The sequence below is a fragment of the Podarcis raffonei genome, chromosome 18, assembly GCF_027172205.1.
Source record: "Podarcis raffonei isolate rPodRaf1 chromosome 18, rPodRaf1.pri, whole genome shotgun sequence".
Classification (NCBI taxonomy): Eukaryota; Metazoa; Chordata; class Lepidosauria; order Squamata; family Lacertidae; genus Podarcis; species Podarcis raffonei.
In genome coordinates, this window is record NC_070619.1 from 9,065,295 (window position 1) to 9,086,287 (window position 20,993).

The window sequence follows — 20,993 nt, forward strand, 5'->3', positions numbered from 1 at the left end:
AGGAAATCAGCCCTGAGTGCTCACTGGAAGGACAGATCCTGAAGCTGAGGCTCCAAGACTTTGGCCACCTCATGAGAAGAGAAGACTCCCTGGAAAAGACCCTGATGTTGGGAAAGATGGAGGGCACAAGGAGAAGGGGACGACGGAGGACGAGATGGTGGGACAGTGTTCTCGAAGCTACCAGCATGAGTTTGACCAAATTGCGGGAGGCAGTGGAAGACAGGAGGGCCTGGCGTGCTCTGGTCCAGGGGGTCATAAAGAGTCAGACACGACTAAACGACTAAACAACAACAACATTTGTACCTTGGCCATCAGACTGGGTTGCCCCAGCCATTCTGAGCAGCTTCCGACACATATAAAAACATAATCAAACACGAAAAACTTCCCGGTACAGGGCTGCCTTCAGATGACTTTATAAAGTGAATTGTTTTATCTCCTTGACATCTGATGGGAGGGTGTTCTACAGGGCGGGCACCACCACCGAGAAGGCCCTCTGCCTGGTTCCCTGTAGCTTCACTTCCCGCAGGGAGGGAACCGCCAGAAGGCCCTCAGAGCTGGACCTCCGTGTCCGGGCAGAACGATGGGGACTGAGACGCTCCTTCAGGGATACTGGGCCGAGGCCGTTTAGGGCTTTCAAGGTCAACACCAAGACTTTGAATTGTTCTTGGAAAAGTACTGGGAGCCAATGGAGGTCTTTAAGGACCAGTGTTATGTGGTCTCGGTGGCCGCTCCCAGTCATCAGTCTAGCTGCCGCATTCTGGATTAGTTGTAGTTTCCAGGTCAACTTCAAAGGTGGCCCCATGTAGAGTGCATTGCAGTAGTCCAAGCAGGAGATAACCAGAGCATGCACCACTCTGGCCAGACAGTCTGCGGGCAGGGAGGGTCTCATCCTGCGTACCAGACGGAGCTGGTAGGCAGCTGCCCTGGACACAGAATTGACCTGTGCCTCAATGGACAGCTCTGAGTCCAAAATGACCCCCAGGCTACGCACCTGGTCCTTTGGGGGCACAGTGACCCCATTCAGGACCAGGGAGTCTTCCACACCTGCCCCCTGTCCATTTAAGGCTTGAAAGTTCAGCACCAACACTTTGAATTGTGCTCGGTAATGTCCTGGGAGCCAATGTAGGTCTTTCAAGACTGGTGTTATGTGGTCCCAGCGGCTGCTCCCAGTCACCAGTCTAGTTGCCACATTCTGGATTAGTTGCAGTTTCCAGGTCGCCTTCCAAGGTAGCCCCACGCAGAGCGCATTGCAGTAGTCCAAGCGGGAGATAAGCAGAGCATGGACCGCTCTGGCAAGGCAGTCCGCAGGCAGGCAGGTCTCAGCCTGCGTACCAGACAGAGTTTGGAGCTATAAGGGAGCTGTTGCTTCAACACTGGAGCAACAAGGACCGAGCGCGCCTGTGGAAGCTGTTGGCGCAGCGCGGCACTGGTGTTTCCCTGCACTTTCTCCCCTGTATGCATTTTCTCCGGAAAGCTTTGCATGCAACTAACTAAGCACTGCATCATCATCTTCAGAGTTCCTGCCTGCCTGCCTCGCTGCCTCCTCCATCCCTGTGGCTTTGAGGGAGGCGAGAGTCAGAAAAGCAGAAAAGCAATGACAATGACAAACCTAGACAGCATCTTAAAAGGCAGAGACATCACCTTGCCAACAAAACTCCGTATAGCTAAAGCCATGGTTTTCCCAGTAGTGATGTATGGAAGTGAGAGCCGGACCATCAAGAAGGCTTATTGCCGAAGATTGCCGATCCTGAAGCTGAGGCTCCAATACTTTGGCCACCTCATGAGAAGAGAAGACTCCCTGGAAAAGACCCTGAAGTTGGGAAAGATGGAGGGCACAAGGAGAAGGGGACGACAGAGGACGAGATGGTGGGACAGTGTTCTCGAAGCGACCAGCATGAGTTTGACCAAACTGCGGGAGGCAGTGGAAGACAGGAGTGCCTGGCGTGCTCTGGTCCAGGAGGTCACGAAGATGCAGACACGACTAAATGACTAAACAACAACAAGAGTCAGCCAAGAAACTCAAGCAGCGCAGTTGACAAATAGCCTGTGAGGCAATTCAAAACAAAAATTTATGGGAAAATGGGATAGATAGAAGATTTATGTTCAAAAATATAGTAAAGGTTCTCTATCTATGCTAGCATTCGATTGACGTTGGAGAGAAATTATCTTGGCCTTCTATATTATCTTGGCCGCGAAAGAAGCAATTGCAACAGATTGGGAAGCAGTTCAAAATCTGGACGTTTGCCTAATATAGCTAAAACAGAGAAAATTACATATAATTTGAGATTTTGGAGAGGACTAGAACCTCCATACAATTTTTATATGATTTGGCACTCCTTTATTATACATAAGTAATAGAAACGTCGTTTTCAAGACAAGCCTGGAAAACCCTGAACTCTACTTGACAATCAAATAACAGGAATGCTCTTTCTTTATATTAAAGACTGCCCAACCGGATCGGGACCACACAGCAGCCTGCTCTCACAGGGGCCAACCAGGGACCCCAAAGAGAAACCCCCAACCAACTTGTGGAGGCAGAATATAACCATCAATTTATGCCTTATGAAATTGCCTAATCCTTTTTCAAAGTCGCCACCTGCAGCAGTGAGTTCCATAGTTTGCATAGTGAATAAGTGCTTTCTTTTATTTGTCCTGGGTCTCACAACATTCAGCTTCGTTGGAGCTCCCAGAGTTTTAATGGCATGAAAGAGAGAAACTTTTCTCTATCCTCCTTCTGTGGGCCATGGATCATTTTTACAAACTTCTAGCATAGGTAAAGGTAAAGGGACCCCTGACCATTAGGTCCAGACTCTGGGGTTGCGGCGCTCATCTCGCTTTATTGGCCGAGGGAGCCAGCGTACAGCTTCCGGGTCATGTGGCCAGCAGGACTAAGCCACTTCTGGCGAACCAGAGCAGCGCACGGAAACGCCGTTTACCTTCCCGCTGGAGCGGTACCTATTTATCTACTTGCACTTTGACGTGCTTTCGAACTGGTAGGTTGGCAGAAGCAGGGACCGAGCAACGGGAGCTCACTCCGTCGTGGGGATTCGAACCGCCGACCTTCTGATCGACAAGCCCTAGGTTCTGTGGTTTAACCCACAGCACATGCCTCCCACTTAATCCCCTTTTCTCTAAGCTAAAAAAAGTCCAAAAATGCAGAAATTCTGACTTGAGTACGCTGGCTGTTTGCCGTAATAAGCATTGATTGATTGATTGATTGATTGATTGAAAAACCCTGCGGCTTTTGCTCACAGGGAGGGCTGCAAATCAGGACTGGTGAGGGGTGGAGCTCAGAAGAGGGTTTGGCATGGAGGGAGAGACTGAAGGGCCACATCAGAAAGTTCTGGGGGGCCGCACATTCCTTTGCCTTCTGCTTTAGAGCTTCTGAGACTCTGAAGAAATTACGTTCATCTTTACCTATATTGCCGCCGTTTTAAATCAAATCCACACCCCAGACTTTCCTGTTTAGGTCTTGCCTTAAAATCGACGCAGCAATCTGCAATAAGACACAAAACACCCACCGCTTTCAATTGGATTTGCGGCTTCTAAGAAGCTACAACCGCTTATCCGAGCTCCTTCCTAATCAGACAGTATTTTTAAATAATATTTAACGTTTTATCGGGTGCCGGAGGCTGGTATTCGCTTCCCTCCTCCCCGCCGTTGAACCGTGAATAACGATGGTGCTTTCTGAGACGGCGCAAGAAAGAGGCCAGCCCATTGGTCCATTTCAATTTGCAGAGAGACAGATGTGTTTCCAAAAAAAAAATAAAAAAATAAAAATTAAGCCATCTGCATCTTAAGAGCAGATTCCATTACGTTGATCAGATTTCAAAAAGCGTTGGGCAGGGAGCCAGATATCAATCCTTCATGACTACAGGGTAATAATCGTAATTCTTTGCAACTTTCCCACCCTCTGCCAGAGGCATGCAGACACAATTTTGAAGAGTCTCACAACAGTCTTGGAAAATAGGGCTACAAAACTGGGAGAAACACACACACACACACACAGAGAGAGAGAGAGAGAGAGAGAGAGAGAGAGAGAGAGAGAGAGAGAGAACCGCTTGGAAATGGTCTCATGATTATGATTTGATATGTTAATTGGATGTCTTTTATTGGAAAATTAATAGAAACGATCTAACCCAAAAAAGAGAGGAAAGGTTGCTCATGAAATGTCCAGCTGTGGTCTGCAAGAACACCTGCCAAAACAGAGCGCTGGGGGAGGATTAGTAAAGTAACACACACACACACACGTGAATCCATAACATAGGATGTTGCCCATTACAAGACCTAAGGCTGTTCCTAATACTTTAATTTTCATCTGTTGCTATAGCTCAGGCTTCCTCAACCTCGCCCCTCCAGATGTTTTTGGCCTACAACTCCCATGATCCCTAGCTAGCAGGACCAGCGGTCAGGAATGATGGGGACTGTAGTCTCAAAACATCTGGAGGGCCGAGGTTGAGGAAGCCTGCATAGCTGTTCTCCCTGTTTTATAGCCAAATCAAAATAGAAAATGTTTACCAAAAAAAACCCCCTAACATTTAGATCAGATCCAAAGTTTCTGATTCTAACTTTCGACAGACATGGATTTCAGAAACAGGGAGTCGCAAACTCCGGGGTGGTTTCGAATGCGGCCCTCTGTACCTTCACCCGGCCCCTGTGACTCTCCCCTAGGCCCCTCCCCTAGGCCACGCCTTCCTCACGCCCTCCTTGAGTCTTTCCGCCAGCCTGGGGTGTTGCCCTTGAACTCAGATATTCCCCGGGTAAAGGTAGTTTTGGCACCTGTGGCTTCACCTGGCCCCACCCACCACTAGCGTGCGGCCCCCGAGACGCTGTCCAGAAAGGGAGGTGGCCCTCGGGAGAAAGGCCAAGGTAAGCGGGAGGCAGAGGTTGAGGACACAACCCATCCAGACCTGAGGATGTGATGCAGCAGCACCAGGGAGGGGTGTGACTTTGGGAGAGTTCTCGAGGGCCGGGTGGCGAAGTGTGGAGGGCCACATTCAGCTCCCAGGCCTGAGATTTCCCTGAACTAAGGCTTAAACCTGGAAGCTCTCTGCCTGGGCAAAGTCACTTTCTGGCAGCAATACAGCACCTGCCACGCTCTTTCAATAATAATAATAATAATAATAATAATAATAATAATAATAATAATTTATTATTTCTACCCTGCCCATCTGGCTGGGCTTCCCCAGCCACTCTGGGCGGCTTCCAAAGAAATATTAAAATACTGTAATACATCAAACATTAAAAGCTTCCCTGAAAAGGGCTGCCTTCAGATGTCTTCTAAAAGTCTGGTAGTTGTTTTTCTCTTTGACATCTGGTGGGAGGGCATTCCACAGGGCGGGCGCCACCACCGAGAAGGCCCTCTGCCTGGTTCCCTGTAACTTGGCTTCTCGCAGCGAGGGAACCGCCAGAAGGCCCTCGGCGCTGGACCTCAGTGTCCAGGCAGAACGATGGGGGTGGAGACGCTCCTTCAGGTACACTGGACCAAGGCCGTTTAGGGCTTTAAAGGTCAGTACCAAGAATCTCTTGCTGGTATAAATGTGCTCCCAGAGGCATGGTCTTTTTCAGGGGGGTGCCTCCACTTTTTGGAAGATAAACAGGGTGAGGCCTGGGTGGTGGGAAACTGGTCACTTCCATTGAGCTCCAATTTCAAACGGTTCCCTCGCTACGAGAAACCAAGTTACAGGGAACCAGGCACAGGGCCTTCTCGGTGGTGGCACCCGCCCTGTGGAATGCCCTCCCACCAGATGTCAAAGAGATAAAACAACTACCAAACTTTTAGAAGACATCTGAAGGCAGCCCTGTTTAGGGAAGCTTTTAATGTTTAACAGGTTACTGTATTTTAGTGTTCTGTTGGGAGCCGCCCAGAGTGGCTGGGGAAGCCCAGCCAGATGGGCAGGGTATAAATAATAAATTATTATTATTATTATTAAATCGAACTAAACTTTGGCCACTAAGTTCCTTGTGCATGCGCAGAGTGCCTCTGCACCCAGTTTTTCGAGAACGAGCCTCTGGTTCCAGGAATCAGATGCAACAATGGGGAGCTTTTAAAAGAATCACTAACAGTACCCTTCCTACTTTGAAAGAAAACAATTCCATGGGAACCAAGGTCCTTTTTATCCCCACACCAGTCCTTCAGGGTAGGCCAGGACAAAGTCGCCTAGCGAGTCATGCGATTGAGAAAGAGTGTGGCCCTGCCCCTCTCTCTCCCTTGTCCGTAGCACAGCCTCTAGCCTCCGGAGCTCCAGTCCAAAATCTCCGGCCGAAACCTGCTCTAACCACTGCACGCCGCTGCCCCGAGTCTCGGAAAAGCCCCCTCCCAAACTGAAAATCCAGATACATTCCTGAGCATTCAGCAGAGGCGGACAGCATCACCACCGGCTGCAAAACGCAGCAGGAGCAACACTCCACTGTCTTTCCCCCAAAATTTAAGGCACGCCAGATCCAGTTTATAAACACACCTGAGAAGGGAAGGAGGGGGCTGGGAGCAGAGAGGGAAGGGGGGGGGCGACACACCGCAGAAAAAGCCAGCAAATTGAGAGTTCAGCGCCCAGGCATTTTGCACGGAAATGAAGAGGAAATCGGCGTCATAAATCTTTGTCTTTTTGCAATCCTGTCCAAAAAAAAGGACAACATGTAGTTGGCAGGGATTAGCGGTTTAAGAGTGTGCAATGAGGGGGGGCGGTTTTGAGATGAATATCAGCATTCCTGCAATGACTCTAGATGCAACCCCCCCCCCAAAAAAACCACACACACACACAGAGCACAACCACCCAAATCTATCCGTCGCCTGACCGTGTTTTTTTGCAAAAGGATGAGTTATATTATGATCCTGCGCCTGCCCCACCAACAACATACAACCTCAAGGACAGGAACCACGCACAGAATAAAAATACAAGTGGGGGGGGGCAATGAACATCCTTGTTCAAGATGGATTCTCCCCCCCCCCCAATCCCCCGGGCAACTGCTTATTCTATAAAGGGGCTGTTGCATTTCCCAAATTGTGGGGATTGTCGGAGATCCAGAAAACTGGGGAGGGCCGGGTGTGTGTGGGGGGGTGAGATTAGTTATCAGACACATATCTATAGTGCTGCAGATACAGGAAGGGAAAAAATATAGCAGCTCGTTTCTGCCACCCCCAAATACATGATCTCAGACAGCATCTTCTCTCTGAATGTCTCAAGGTGCCCTTTCCAGCATCCAGTTTTCTCCAAATTTGGGGGAGGGGTGGGGGCTCAGAAGGGTACAAAAAACGGGGGGGGGGAGAAGGAAGATGCATAGGTCCCGGGGAGATGGGATGGGGGGGCGGGAGAAAGAGAGAGAACCTTTTCTCCAAATTCAAGCCTTTATAAACACAAAAAATTGAAATGCACATTTTTTTTTCCTGCTGGCTAATTCGACTGGTGGGTGGCCCCCCTCCCAGACCCGGTAAAGCCGTCCCCCCCCCAAAAAAAATCCACACACCGAGTCATTTCCTTCCTTTGGTGTTACTCAAGTGTCAATCCAGCTTCTCCCGCAAACAGAACCCCCCCCCCGACCCAAAATTTCTCCATACTCTACTCTCCTTGCCGGTTATGGGATGCAGAGCTTGATTTCAAAGGTCTCTCTCCATCCTCATCCCCAGCCAGCCGGTCCTTGGGAGGGGGGGCATATTTGGGAAGGCGCCCCCCTCCCCGCCAGAGCCTTCGGTTGAAGAGGGGGCCCAGGGGGGGTCTGCCCCCAAAGTTATCACCTGATAGGCACCCCAACTTCCCATAAGAATGGAAGGAAGCTTGCGTAGCTGGCCTAACGTATCTCGCCCCCCAAACCCAACAAAATAACGAGGATATTAAATATAAGCAACCTATCTGACAGGGATTAACACGCACAGGCTATTGATACAGGAGCGTTCCTCCACTTGAATCTGCTGTGAAAAAGGGGGAGCAAAGCAAAACCGACAAACAAACAGCTAGATATTGGCCCCCACCTCATCGTAAAACTTCAAAACTATTAAGAAGGGGGTGAGAGATCTTTCCCCCCCCCCACACACACTTAGAGGGACCAGGCACCTGAAGTTGATTGTCTGGGTTGGGTCAGCACCCCAAAATCGCTGCAGGGGTCGTCCAGCTTTACAGTCCCCCCCAAAATAAAAAAATATATATGGGGGTAACTGGAAATGACTTGGGAAACCGGGGTTCGAATCTGTCCCCCTTTCACCCTGCCATAAAGGTCTCTGTATGTGACCTTGAAGGTGGGCACTCGCCATTTCTCTCAGCCTAGTCTACCTCGCAGGCTTGTTGTGGGGATTAAAAGTGGGGGGGGGCACATGTACATACTACCTTGGGGGGGGGAGGTGGGATATAGAATACATAAATTAAATCCGGGTCAGATTCCTGGAGCTGTCTCCGACATCAGGCCCTGCTCAGAGCAGACCGGTTGAAATTGCGGCCCGTCAAAGTGCAAGTAGATAAATAGGTACCGCTCTGGCAGGAAGGGAAACGGTGTTTCCGTGCGCTGCTCTGGTTGGCCAGAAGCAGCTTAGTCCTGCTGGCTACATGACCCGGAAGCTGTACACCGGCTCCCTCGGCCAGTAAAGCGAGATGAGCGCCGCAACCCCAGAGTTGGCCACGACTGGACCTAATGGTCAGGGGTCCCTTTACCTTTTTAATTTCAGTCTGTGTGCTTTCGGCAAATCTCTGCTGGCAAACAACCCTTTTTGGGGTCCCCTTCCAGCGTCACAACCGATTGCAGCAAAAAAAAAAACCCCACCCATTTTGAAGGACATCGAAGGTGCGGTTAAGACCACCAAGTCGTCGTCCCCCAAACCTCGTGGCTAGACGTTTCCCCTCCCCTCTCTGCCCTCCCCAACCTGCCGTTTTTGGGTCTCCCTAAATAGGGAAGCGGGTGGTGCTGTGGGTTAAACCACAGAGCCTAGGGCTTGCCGATCAGAAGGTCGGCGGTTCAAATCCCCGCAATGACGGGGTGAGCTCCCGTTGCTCGGTCCCTGCTCCTGCCAACCCAGCAGTTCAAAAGCACATCAAAGTGCAAGTAGATAAATAGGTACCGCTCCGGCGGGAAGGGAAACGGCGTTTCCGTGCGCTGCTCTGGTTCGCCAGAAGTGGCTTAATCATGCTGGCCACATGACCCGGAAGCTGTACACCGGCTCCCTCGGCCAGTAAAGCGAGATGAGCACCACAAACCCAGAGTCGTCCGCGACTGGACCTAATGGTGAGGGGGTCCCTTTACCTTTAAATAGTTGCCCAAACTCCGGAGCGCTTCAAACTGACGCTCCACAAATCCCAGAGGTGGAATTGGACACTGGGTTGGTGGGCAAAAATCGATTTTCCTCTTTTAAGGGTTTAAGAGAGTGAAACAGCTACCTTGGGGTGGAAGGGGGGTAACCAGGCACGGCTCCCAGGCTGTGTTACCCCAGGCTTACCCCAGGATGAGTTTTCTGCCTCTGAAAAGGTGATTGGCGGCTCCATACCCCAGAGGACGCCTGCCTTACTTCTCTAGAAGCCCGCCTCTCACAGAGAGGCTTAACAGGTGACCCCCACAACCTGCCAACGCCGCCGCCGCCCCCCCAGCAGTGCTTCCTGGAGTTAAATCAAGATTTTTGCAAAGTCATTTTCAGTGCAAATGCCACGTTCTGCACAGAAGGTCGCTCGGTGAACTCAATCAGGTTAAGGTTTTCAAACTTTAACATCTCACAAATATTTACACACACACCCTTTGAAGGGGGGACGACGACCCTCCAAGGTTATCCGAAATCACTGGGCAGTGAGGATCCTGCCCACCCCACCCCATAGAAAGGCACCTTGCACCGCCCTTGAACCCTAAACAACGTCCCCCTCCCCTCAAACCAGTAGACGGTTTAAGAATCTAGAACCATCAAGTTGGGAGGGAAACCCAAGGCTCATCTAGTCTAGGCTCTGGGGAACCTCTGCCCCCCCAAAGATGTTCCTGAACTACAACTCCCATCGTCGCTGGGCGCTGATGGGAGTTGTAGTTTAGCGGCACCCAGTGGGCCAAAGACTCACTCTCTCTCTCTCTCACACACACACACATACCTGCCTTACAGACCACAAGCAGTGGCCAAATTATACTGGCTGATTATTAACTTTGGAGAAGAGCAATCCTAAGACAGACTCGCCTACGCACAGGTAGGGGAGAGGGGGTTGCTTTCAAGTCGACGCGCATTGGATCCGCCCCCCCCAAAAAAATCACTGCCTTGAACTGCCAACTCTTGTCTCCCCACCCCTGAATAAAACAGAAGCTTTAGATCACTAAAGAGAGAGGTGTATTTTTGATCCTGTCCTCATTGCCTCCAAATTGGCCTTTCTCTGCTCCCTAGAAAAAGCCCCCCCCTTACCCTGGTGGGAACTGCCTTTGAGCCCCCACCCTAAAGATTCCCCAGAGTAGATCCCTGGAGGAACCGTATTAAGAAACGAAACGGCCGAAGAAATCCCCGTCATGGCTGGCTTATGGCACCGAAACTTATGAGCCTTACCTCTCAGTGCTACCCCTCCAGGGTAGATAACTTCACCCGGCCAGTTCTGCCCGCCCCCCCGTTCCCTTCCTTAAATCACCCATGGGGGTGACTGGCAGTACAAAACATTCTCCACCACTTAGGGAGTCGAATTTCCATCTTTTCCACCGCTCACACACCCCCATCCAGAGGTAGTTACCCCAGGTTACTGCCACCAAGGTATTTGCCCTCAAATAACCACCCTTCCTTTTCTGCTGATCCTCCACCCAATTTAACCCCCTAAATTTTGACTCGCCGGAAATCTCCTTGCGCCGTTCGATCGGTACACAGCTCTGGCCCATCTGTAACCCCGAGGTAGTTACCCAGGGGTTGCCATGTCTTCCGTGGGTTTTTGATTTTCCCCAAATCACAACAGGACTTTCCAGCAGGAAAAGTGATCTGCTGTCACTACTTGTCCCCGGCCAAGGATTTCTACCTCTCTCCCACCCCCGAGAGACCTTTCCCAGGTGGGATCCAGCCCAGATTTCTCCACAACGCCTCAGCCACACTGAATATCCCCCTCCGTCCCTAACTGAGGTAGTTACTTTGGGTTAGTTACTCCGAGTTGCTCCTCCCTCTTTTCAAGGGGGGGGCAAGGAGTGTGTGTGTGGGAAACCTTGCTAGGCCTGAATTTGCTGTGTGACAGATATATTCAAGTACATATAGGGTTTTCTGTCCCTAGACAAAGTAGTTTTTGTCTAGTTTTTGCTTTTGAATTCTGGTGCTGGAGGAGACTCTTGAGAGTCCCATGGACTGCAAGAAGATCAAACCTCTCCATTCTGAAGGAAATCAGCCCTGAGTGCTCACTGGAAGGCCAGATCCTGAAGCTGAGGCTCCAAGACTTTGGCCACCTCATGAGAAGAGAAGACTCCCTGGAAAAGACCCTGATGTTGGGAAAGATGGAGGGCGCAAGAAGGGGACGACGGAGGACGAGATGGGGGGACACTGTTCTCGAAGCTACAAACATGAGTCTGACCAAACTGCGGGAGGCAGTGGAGAACAGGAGTGCCTGGTGTGCTCTGGTCCAGGGGGTCACGAAGAGGCGGACACGACTAAACGACTAAACAACAACAACAACAAAGGGTTTTCTGTCCCTAGACAAAGTAGTTACCCCTGAATTCTTTCCTCCCTTGCTGAAGGGGGGGGCAGGCAGAGAATCCCTGACCTTGCCTAAAAGTGCCTTAAGGCTCACTGTCAGTACAAACCAGAGGTAACTACCCTGCGGCAGTTACCCCCTAAGTATGTTACCCCCAAGTTTACATACCCTAAGCCTCCCCCTGCTGCACACCCAAAAAGCGGCAGGTAGTTAACGCCCTACCCCCAATATGCGTTACTACAAAAACCGCCTCTTCCCCCAAATCGCAAGGTAGCTACCCCCAAGGTGAGTTAGCCAAATTGCCTGAAATTCGCTGAAGTTGCTTACCCCTCCCCTCCCAAGGAGACCCCCCCCTCCCCAGAGTCTCCCCGCCAACTCCGCCACTACCCCCAAATCTCTGCAGGTAGTTCCCCCGTGAGGAGTTACCCCAGGGGTAAGTTACCCCTGATCCCCCCCACTTGCCAGAAATCACTGCAGGCATGTATCCCCATGGCAAGGTAACCCAGACCCCCGTTCCCTGTTTCTCCAGATCGCAGGTGAGTCACCCCAGGGGTGAGTTACCCCCGATCCCCCCCACTTGCCTGAAATCACTGCAGGTAACCCAGGCAAGGTAACCCAGACCCCCCCTTCCCTGTTTCTCCAAGTCGCAGGTGAGTCACCCCAGGGCGCGAGCAAGCTTGCCTAAAATCCCTGTGGGTTTCTAACCCCTCCTCGCAAGGACAGTTCCCCTCAGGTGCTCCGCCTCTCTGCAGGTAGTACCCACCCCCAGGTGAGCTCCCCACATAGGTGAGGCCCAGGGGTCAAGGGGAAAAGGCCCACTGGCCTGAAATCACTGCAGGTATGTATCCCCATCTGCAGATGACACAACCTTGATGGCAGAAAGTGAGGAGGAATTAAAGAACCTTTTATTGAGGGTAAAAGAGGAGAGCGCAAAATATGGTCTGAAGCTCAACATCAAAAAAACGAAGATCATGGACACTGGTCCCATCACCTCCTGGCAAATAGAAGGAGAAGAAATGGAGGCAGTGAGAGATTTTACTTTCTTGGGCTCCATGATCACTGCAGATGGTGACAGCAGCCACGAAATTAAGAGACCCCTGCTTCTTGGGAGAAGGGCAATGACCACCTAGACAGCATCTTAAAAAGTAGAGACATCCCCTTGCCAACAAAGGTCCGTATAGTAAAAGCTATGGTTTTCCCAGTAGTGATGTATGGAAGTGAGAGCTGGACCATAAAGAAGGCTGACCGTCGAAGAATTGATGCTTTTGAATTATGGTGTTGGAGGAGACTCTTGAGAGTCCCATGGACTGCAAGAAGAGCAAACCTCTCCATTCTGAAGGAAATCAGCCCTGAGTGCTCACTGGAAGGACAGATCCTGAAGCTGAGGCTCCAAGGCTTTGGCCACCTCATGAGAAGAGAAGACTCCCTGGAAAAGACCCTGATGTCGGGAAAGATGGAGGGCGCAAGTAGAAGGGGACAGCAGAGGATGAGATGGTGGGACAGTGTTCTCGAAGTGACCAGCATGAGTCTGACCAAACTGCGGGAGACAGTGGAAGACAGGAGGGCCTGGCGTGCTCTGGTCCAGGGGGTCACGAAGAGGCGGAGACGACTAAACGACTAAACAACAACAACAACAACATGTATCCCCATGGCAAGCTAACCCAGACCCCCCGTTCCCTGTTTCTCCAAATCGCAGGTGAGTCACCCCAGGTGAGTCCACGTCCCACCCACACAGGTGAGTCCCCTCCCCGGCTAGGGGTCAAGGGGAGGCGGCCCACTCGCCTGAAATCGCTGTAAGGGTGGATGATCCAGGCTCCGGCGGACTTGACCCGCTCCTGCTCCCGCTCGACGGCCTTCTGCGAGCCGAACATCCGCAGCGAGAACTTGTTGACGCCCGGCTGGAGCATGGCGCTGAACTGGCGCTGCATGAAGCTGGCCTGGCTGCCGCCCGGCTCGCCCTCCGACGGGGCGCCCGCCGCGCCCGACGACGCCCCTTCCTCGGCCGCCTTGGGGGAGCCGTCGGCGCTGCAGGAGAAGGAGACCTTGGGCTGGGAAGAGGGCGCCGCGTCGGGGCCCCCGCCGCCCTCCTCGCCGCCCCCCCGGCGGCACTCCCCGTTGGGGGAGCCCCCCTTGCCGGCGCGGCTGCCCATCCCGCCTCCGCGCAGGGACAGCAGCCGCCCCTTCGAGGCCGGAGACGCCGCCGGCGAGGACGCGGCCGGCGAGGCGCAGCCCGAGGATGCTGCGGATGCTGCGGATGCTGCTGCAGTGGGCGCCCCGCCGCCGCCGCCGCCTCCGCCGCCGCCGCCCGTCCGCATGCTGGACCCGCCGCGCAAGCCAGCACCACCGGCTGCTGCTGCTGCTGCTGCAGCGGCGGCGGCGACGGCGGCGGAGGAGAGCGAGGAGGAGCGGCGGAGGGGAGGGGAGGGGGAGGAGCGTCGAGGGCCCGGGGAGGGGCTGGCTGGCAGGGGAGGGGGAGGGAGGGAGGAAGGGGAAGGGGAAGGTCAAAGAGAGGGGGGGACAAGGGCAAAGGAGGGAGAGGGAGGGGGACGGAGGTCAAGAGAGAGGGGGAGGGCAAAGGATGGAGAGGGAGGGGAGGGGAGAGAAGGGAGGGAGGGGGAGGTCAAGAGAGAGGGGGAGGGGAGGAAGAGGAAGGTCAAACGGGGGGAGGGCAAAGGATGGAGAGGGAGGGGAGGGGAGAGAAGGGAGGGAGGGGGAGGTCAAGAGAGGGGGAGGGGAGGAAAAGGAAGGTCAAACAGAGAGGGGGAGGGCGAAGGATGGAGAGGGAGGGGAGGGGAGAGAAGGGAGGGAGGGGGAGGTCAAGAGAGAGGGGGGAGGGGAGGAAGAGGAAGGTCAAACGGGGGGAGGGCAAAGGAGGGAGGGGAGGGGAGAGGGAGGGAGGGGGAGGTCAAGAGAGAGGGGAGGGGAGGAAAAGGAAGGTCAAACGGGGGGCAGGGCAAAGGATGGAGAGGGAGGGGAGGGGAGAGAAGGGAGGGGGAGGTCAAGAGAGGGGGAGGGGAGGAAGAGGAAGGTCAAACAGAGGAGGGGAGGGCAAAGGATGGAGAGGGATGGGAGAGAAGGGAGGGAGGGGAGGTCAAGAGGGGAGGGGAGGAAGAGGAAGGTCAAACAGAAAGGGGGAGGGCAAAGGATGGAGAGGGAGGGGAGGGGAGAGAAGGGAGGGAGGGGGAGGTCAAGAGGGGAGGGGAGGAAGAGGAAGGTCAAACAGAAAGGGGGAGGGCAAAGGATGGAGAGGGAGGGGAGGGGAGAGAAGGGAGGGAGGGGAGGTCAAGAGGGGAGGGGAGGAAGAGGAAGGTCAAACAGAAAGGGGGAGGGCAAAGGATGGAGAGGGAGGGGAGAGAAGGGAGGGAGGGGAGGTCAAGAGAGAGGGGGAGGGGAGGAAGAGGAGGGGGAGTATCCTCGAGGCCCGGGGGAGGGGCTGGCAGGGGAGGGGGGAGGGAGGTCGAGAGGGAGGGGGAAGAGGAAGAGGAAGAAGGAGGAGGAAGTGGAAGGTCAAACAGAGAGGGGGGACAAGGGCAAAGGATGGAGAGAGAAGGAGGGCGTAGGGTCAAGAGAGGCGAGAGGAAGGTCAGACCGAGGGGGACAAGGGCAAAAGATGGAGAGGAGGGGAGGTCAAGAGAGAGGGAAAGAGGGGAGGGGTAAAGGGAGAGGGAGGGGAGGGAGGTCAAGGAGGGGAGGAAGGTCAAGAGAGGGGAGGAGGAAAGGGAGGGAGGTCAGAGAGAAGGGTAAAAGGGAGATGGCGAAGAAGGTCAAGAGAGGAGGGAAGGAGCGAGAAGAAGGAAGGTCAAAGAGGAAGAGATGTGGCTAAGGGGGAGAAGGAAAAGAACTGGGGGAGAAGGTCAAGGGAGAGGGAGGGGAAGGAGAGATGGTGGGGAGAAGGTTAAGCAGAAGGAAGGAGAGAAAGGAAGAATAAATGGGAAGAAAGGAGGAGGTGGAAATGAAGGTCAAAAGTGCAGGGGGATGGAAGAAATGGTGCTTTTTTAAAAAAAATGGTGCCTCGACTTTCCATTATGGCGACCGTAACCCAGGTTTAAGGTGCTATTTGGCGATTAGTTTATACAGTGGTACCTCGGGTTACATACACTTCAGGTTACAGACTCCGCTAACCCACAAATAGTACCTCGGGTTAAGAACTTTGCTTCAGGATGAGAACAGAAGTCGTGCAGCAGCAGCAGCAGCAGCAGGAGACCCCATTAGCTAAAGTGGTGCTTCAGGTTAAGACATAGCTGTCAACTTACAGATTTGAAAATAAGGGACCAGCAGCCTCGGAAATAAGGGATCAGCAGCCAAAATAAGGGATTTTCGGAGCACAGGTATGTTCGACTTCTGAGCCCCTTGGAGCCAAAGGCAGAAAGCCCAGCCAGCAGCCAAATGAAGCCTCATCAATAAGGGACAGCAGCGGGACATGGTGCTGGGATAAGGGGCTGTCCCGCCAAATAAGGGACACTTGACAGCTATGGGTTAAGAACAGTTTCAGGTTAAGAACGAACCTCCGGAACGAATTAAGTTCATAACTAGAGGTACCACTGTATATCCAATGCCAGCTGGGGCAACAGTTTGGCCGCTATGATAACAGGGTGCGGGACTAAGATGGCCATTCAGCCTCATCGAACTGCAGGCCTCTTCTGATAGATTATGGAGATTTCTGCCCAAATGCTTGGTCTGCCTCCGTGGGTTAAGACTGTGGCCTGATGCGACCCAGAATTTCCATGCTGAGCCACCCGCCTCCCCAGGGCCACATTTTGCCGCCGGAGAGGCTTCTAATTTAGGCTGCCCATCCTCAAGAAAGAGGGCGAAATAGTATTAGTGTCACAGCCCATAATACTCAGGTCCCGGGATGCAGAGCAGCCTAATTTCATATGCAAATGCATGAAGGCATTTTTTAAAAAATAAAAAAATTAAGGGGAAGTAGGGAATCGGTTGTGTATATTTTGCTTTAGATGCAGGAAGCATTTCAGCATTGCATTGGCCCTTAAAGCAGCCCCATGGGGCAGGCTATTCTCGAGCTTGGGTACCCATTTTCCAGACAGCAAAACTGAGGGGAAGCGGTTTGTGCCAGAGGAGCAATGTTGACCTTGCTCTCCAGTTTACATCCTTGACAGAACGGGAGTTCGTGTTCTGAAATCAAGGAGGTGTAGTGGTTAGATCCACCTTCCCTGATTGAACGATATCCGGATGTTTCGGATTCAAACCACGGATGGTGCCAGCTGCTGTCTGAAAACATCTGGAGTGAAAGGACTAGGCTAGCTGCTCACATCCTCTTAGCCTGACCTACTTTGCAGGGTTATTGTGGTGCTTAAATGATGCGACGGGGTGGACGCAACCATGCAGTTCTCCTTTAAGTGTGTGGAAGGAATAAAAAATAATAATGTAGAACTTCATGCAGTTCAGAGTTAAACTACGGAACTCACTCCTGTAAGCTGAAAAAAAGGTAAAGGACCCCTGACTATTAAGTCCAGCCGTGAATGACTCTGGGGTTGTGGCACTCATCTCGCTTTACTGGCCAAGGGAGCCGGCGTACAGCTTCCGGGTCATGTGGCCAGCAGGACTAAGCCGCTTCTGGCGAACCAAAGCAGCGCACGGAAACACCGTTTACCTTCCCGCCGGAGCAGTACCTATTTATCTACTTGCACTTTGATGTGCTTCCGAACTGCTAGGTTGGCAGGAGCAGGGACCAAGCAACGGGAGCTCACCCTGTTGCGGGGATTCGAACCGCCAACCTTCCGATGGGCAAGCCCTAGGCTCTGTGGTTTAGACCACAGCTACCAAGCTAGAGGAATGTTTGAAGCAGGGTTTTGAGCTCTCAGGCAAGTTTCTGATCTATAACCAAGCTTTAGCATTTGTTTTTATCCTCTCTCCCATTTTATTTCTTAACGCCTATTAGTGCTTCGTTTTGTTGTTTTAATTTACAGTGGTACCTCAGGTTAAGTACTTAATTCGTTCCGGAGGTCCGTTCTTAACCTGAAACTGTTCTTAACCTGAAGCACCAATTTAGCTAATGGGGCCTCCCACTGCCGCCACACAATTTCTGTTCTCATCCTGAAGCAAAGTTCTTAACCCGAGGGACTATTTCTGGGTTAGCGGAGTCTGTAACCTGAAGCGTCTGTAACACGAGGTACCACTGTATTGTTTTATCTCATTGTTTTATTGTTCTAACTCCCCTAAACTGTGAGGCTGCCAGAAGCTGGGCTGGGGCTGAGCACTTTGCTAGGCAGTGCCAAATGCAAAGAGCCAAAGTTTACAAGATACTAATTATAAATTAAGGAAGAGTAATGTCTTGACTGGGACGCGGGTGGCGCTGTGGGTTAAATCACAGGGCCTAGGACTTGCCGATCAGAAGATCAGCAGTTCAAATCCCCGTGACGGGGTGAGCTCCCATTGCTCGGTCCCTGCTCCTGCCAACCTAGCAGTTCAAAAGCACGTCAAAGTGCAAGTAGATGAATAGGTACTGCTCCGGCAGGAAGGGAAACGGCATTTCCGTGCGCTGCTCTGGTTCGCCAGAAGCAGCTTAGTCCTGCTGGCCACATGACCCAGAAGCTGTACGCTGGCTCCCTCAGCCAATAAAGCGAGATGAGCGTCGCAACCCCAGAGTCGTCCACGACTGGACCTAATGGTCAGGGGTACCTTTACCTTTAGGCGGAGGGTGGTACCTCTGGTAAAGGACACATCGTGCTCCTTAGGGGGTATTTTGGTCCCCACCTTGCAGTGAGTTCTCACCTGGGGCTCCTAGAAGCTGTCAGCAGGCGACAGCGGCCACAATCCCAGGGAAACAGGGTTAGGGACTCCCCCGGCCCATGTAAACACAGGCCCTGGTAGGTTGAGCAGACAAGACAAAGAATCAGTCCAACGACCCTTTTTATCCGCCTGGGAAGGGAGCTCATCTAGAAGAAACCCTAAACCTCTGCTGCTTTGAGGGGTATTTTCAGAAGAAAAGGCTCAGGAGTGTTGCAGGAATTTATGTATAGGTTGGGGGGGTTGCCCCTCCAGCAGATATCATGCACATGCAGCCCACTACCAAAATCAGCATAATCACTTTTGTGTTTTGTCCCCCCAAAACACTTCATCAAAGTTTCTTCCTATCTATTCAAAGGGCCTCTGCTGCAGGATACCAAATGTAAGAATTCACTGACCAAAACTTCAGAAATTCATCTAGACAGGTGAGCTCAGCTCCTCAGCAGCCCCTCTGCCTGAGGGATAATCCCTGGCCTCCTGATACCTGAGTGCCAGACAGGTAGCCATTCCAGAAATAACAAACCCAGATGAAGACAAAAGGGTGTGATGAACTTGGCTGGGAAACAGGGAAATGTAAAGATCTTTTTTGTTCCACTTGATGGGTGTTTGGTGGAGGGCAAGGAGAACCATGGGGCAGGGTCCAGGATGCTCAGATTTCTGAGACCCCCCCTTTCATGATGTAACCGTGATGTATGAGTGATGTAGTTTGGAGGGGATGTAACATGGGGAATAGCAGCTAATAAAAGTTTGGGTTCTCTTTTGTACAGGGCTTCCATCTTGTTCCACCTGGTGGCAGGTGGGAGTCCTGTCGCGACCGCCTTCAATAAAGACCAAGCCGACTGGCTGCTGTTTTGCTCTGGTATTCCTGGCTGGTATCCTTGTTTTTTTTGGCCAAGGGAGCTCTCAGATTTCTCTGAGGTTGTAAACCCTACACAAAGCTGGAGTGGTTCGATGGCACCTTGTACGCCTCCTTCTGGCAATTCCTGCAGCCAAGCTGGTGCCAAATGTCTCGCTCTGCTTTCCTTCGGACCCCCATCTTTGAGGCCTAGAGGGGGGGGGGGTTCCTGTCGTCTAGGCAACCCAGGACCTCCAGACGCGCTGCCCAGGCTTGCACCCAGGGGAGGTCGTTTGGGTGCTGCTAGCACAGCGGTTTGACTTCACCCCTGGAGGCGAACTCTATTGCCTCTCGAGGCAGATAGATAAAGGTAAATGGACCCCTGACCATTAGGTCCAGTCGTGGCTAACTCTGGGGTTGCGGCGCTCATCTCACTTTATTGGCCAAGGGAGCCGGCGTACAGCTTCCGGGTCATGTGGCCAGCAGGACTAAGCCGCTTCTGGCGAACCAGAGCAGCGCATGGAAATGCCGTTTACCTTCCCACCGGAGCAGTACCTATTTATCTACTTGCACTTTGTGCTTTCGAACTGCTAGGTTGGCAGGAGCAGGGACCGAGCAACGGGAGCTCACCCCTTTGCGGGGATTCGAACCGCCGACCTTCAGATCTGCAAGTCCTAGGTTCTGTGGTTTAACCCACAGCGCCACCCGCGTCCCTGATAGATACCAACATACAAATTCAAGGGCTGTTGATGGCTAAGCCACGATGGCTTTGCCCCATGTCCACAGCAGCAGCGCTTCCGGAAACCACAGAAGGGGAATGTGCCCTTGTGTACTTGAATTTTCTTGCGGACTGGCCACTTTAAGAACAGGATGTTGGGCCAGATGGGGCGTTGATCCATCAGGGCTCGTATTCTGTCCTTACGATGCTGTCCTGCCTTTGCCTCGGAACGACTTTCGCCATTCCCTCTTTCTCCTCACTTTTCTCCTGGGTGGGATCCTTTCAAAACACGACGCACCATTCTGCAAAGCGTTCGAGAGCTGCACCTGTTTGGCCTTTCCTCGCACGTCCTTCCGTCTGCCTTTTCCTGGGGCTGTCTGGCCCCTGGGAGCGGCTGTTTGGCTGAGTCCTGTATGGCAATGAGCCGAGAGGCACAGGCAAGGCAGCGATGACATTTTGGAAGGTGTGTTTACGTGTGTGTGTGAGAGAGAGCGACCAACAGACAGACAGACAGAGTTATCTCCTCCCACTCTTGATGCCAGCAGAGGAGCTGTTTTTTTGTGCCCATGCATAAAAACTGCATCCGTGCCTAAACACAGGAGTTTTTGCATGCCTTCCGACTAGGAAAGAGGGAGGGGGCAGAACAAATGTTGACTCAGTAAGAGTGTCACAAGATACAGTGAGTGACTGGATGGATTTAAAAGAGGATTAGACCAATTCATGGAGGATGAGTCTGTCCTGGCCCTACTCAGAAAAATGTCAAGGATTGAATAAACGGCTTTGGCATGCAAAGCAGATGTTCTGCCCTTGAGATGAGGGCCTTCTCTTGAAGATCAAGTAAGATTCCAGTCCTCATTGGGTTTTTTTATACAAAAAAAAAAGCGGTTTTTGTTGTCGTTTTTTAGCTCTCTTTTTTAATGCTTTAGGTAAAGGTAAAGGGACCCCTGACCATTAGGTCCAGTCGTGACCGACTCTGGGGTTGCGGCGCTCACCTCGCTTTATTGGCTGAGGGAGCCGGCGTACAGCTTCCGGGTCATGTGGCCAGCAGGACTAAGCCGCTTCTGGCGAACCAGAGCAGCACACAGAAACG

General features: G+C 52.5%; 1 protein-coding gene across 1 annotated transcript in view; it reads right to left on the reverse strand.

Annotated features, from left to right (window-relative positions):
* The window catches only part of HCN2 (hyperpolarization activated cyclic nucleotide gated potassium and sodium channel 2), a 56,431-nt gene extending 42,582 nt beyond the window's left edge, over positions 1 to 13,849 (reverse strand). The window contains exon 1 of the mRNA XM_053372775.1: positions 13,386 to 13,849. Within this exon, the coding sequence (XP_053228750.1) occupies positions 13,386 to 13,753 (368 nt within the window). The 5' untranslated portion in view covers positions 13,754 to 13,849. The remainder of the gene's footprint in view (positions 1 to 13,385) is intronic.
* Between the last annotated feature and the right edge of the window lie 7,144 nt (positions 13,850 to 20,993).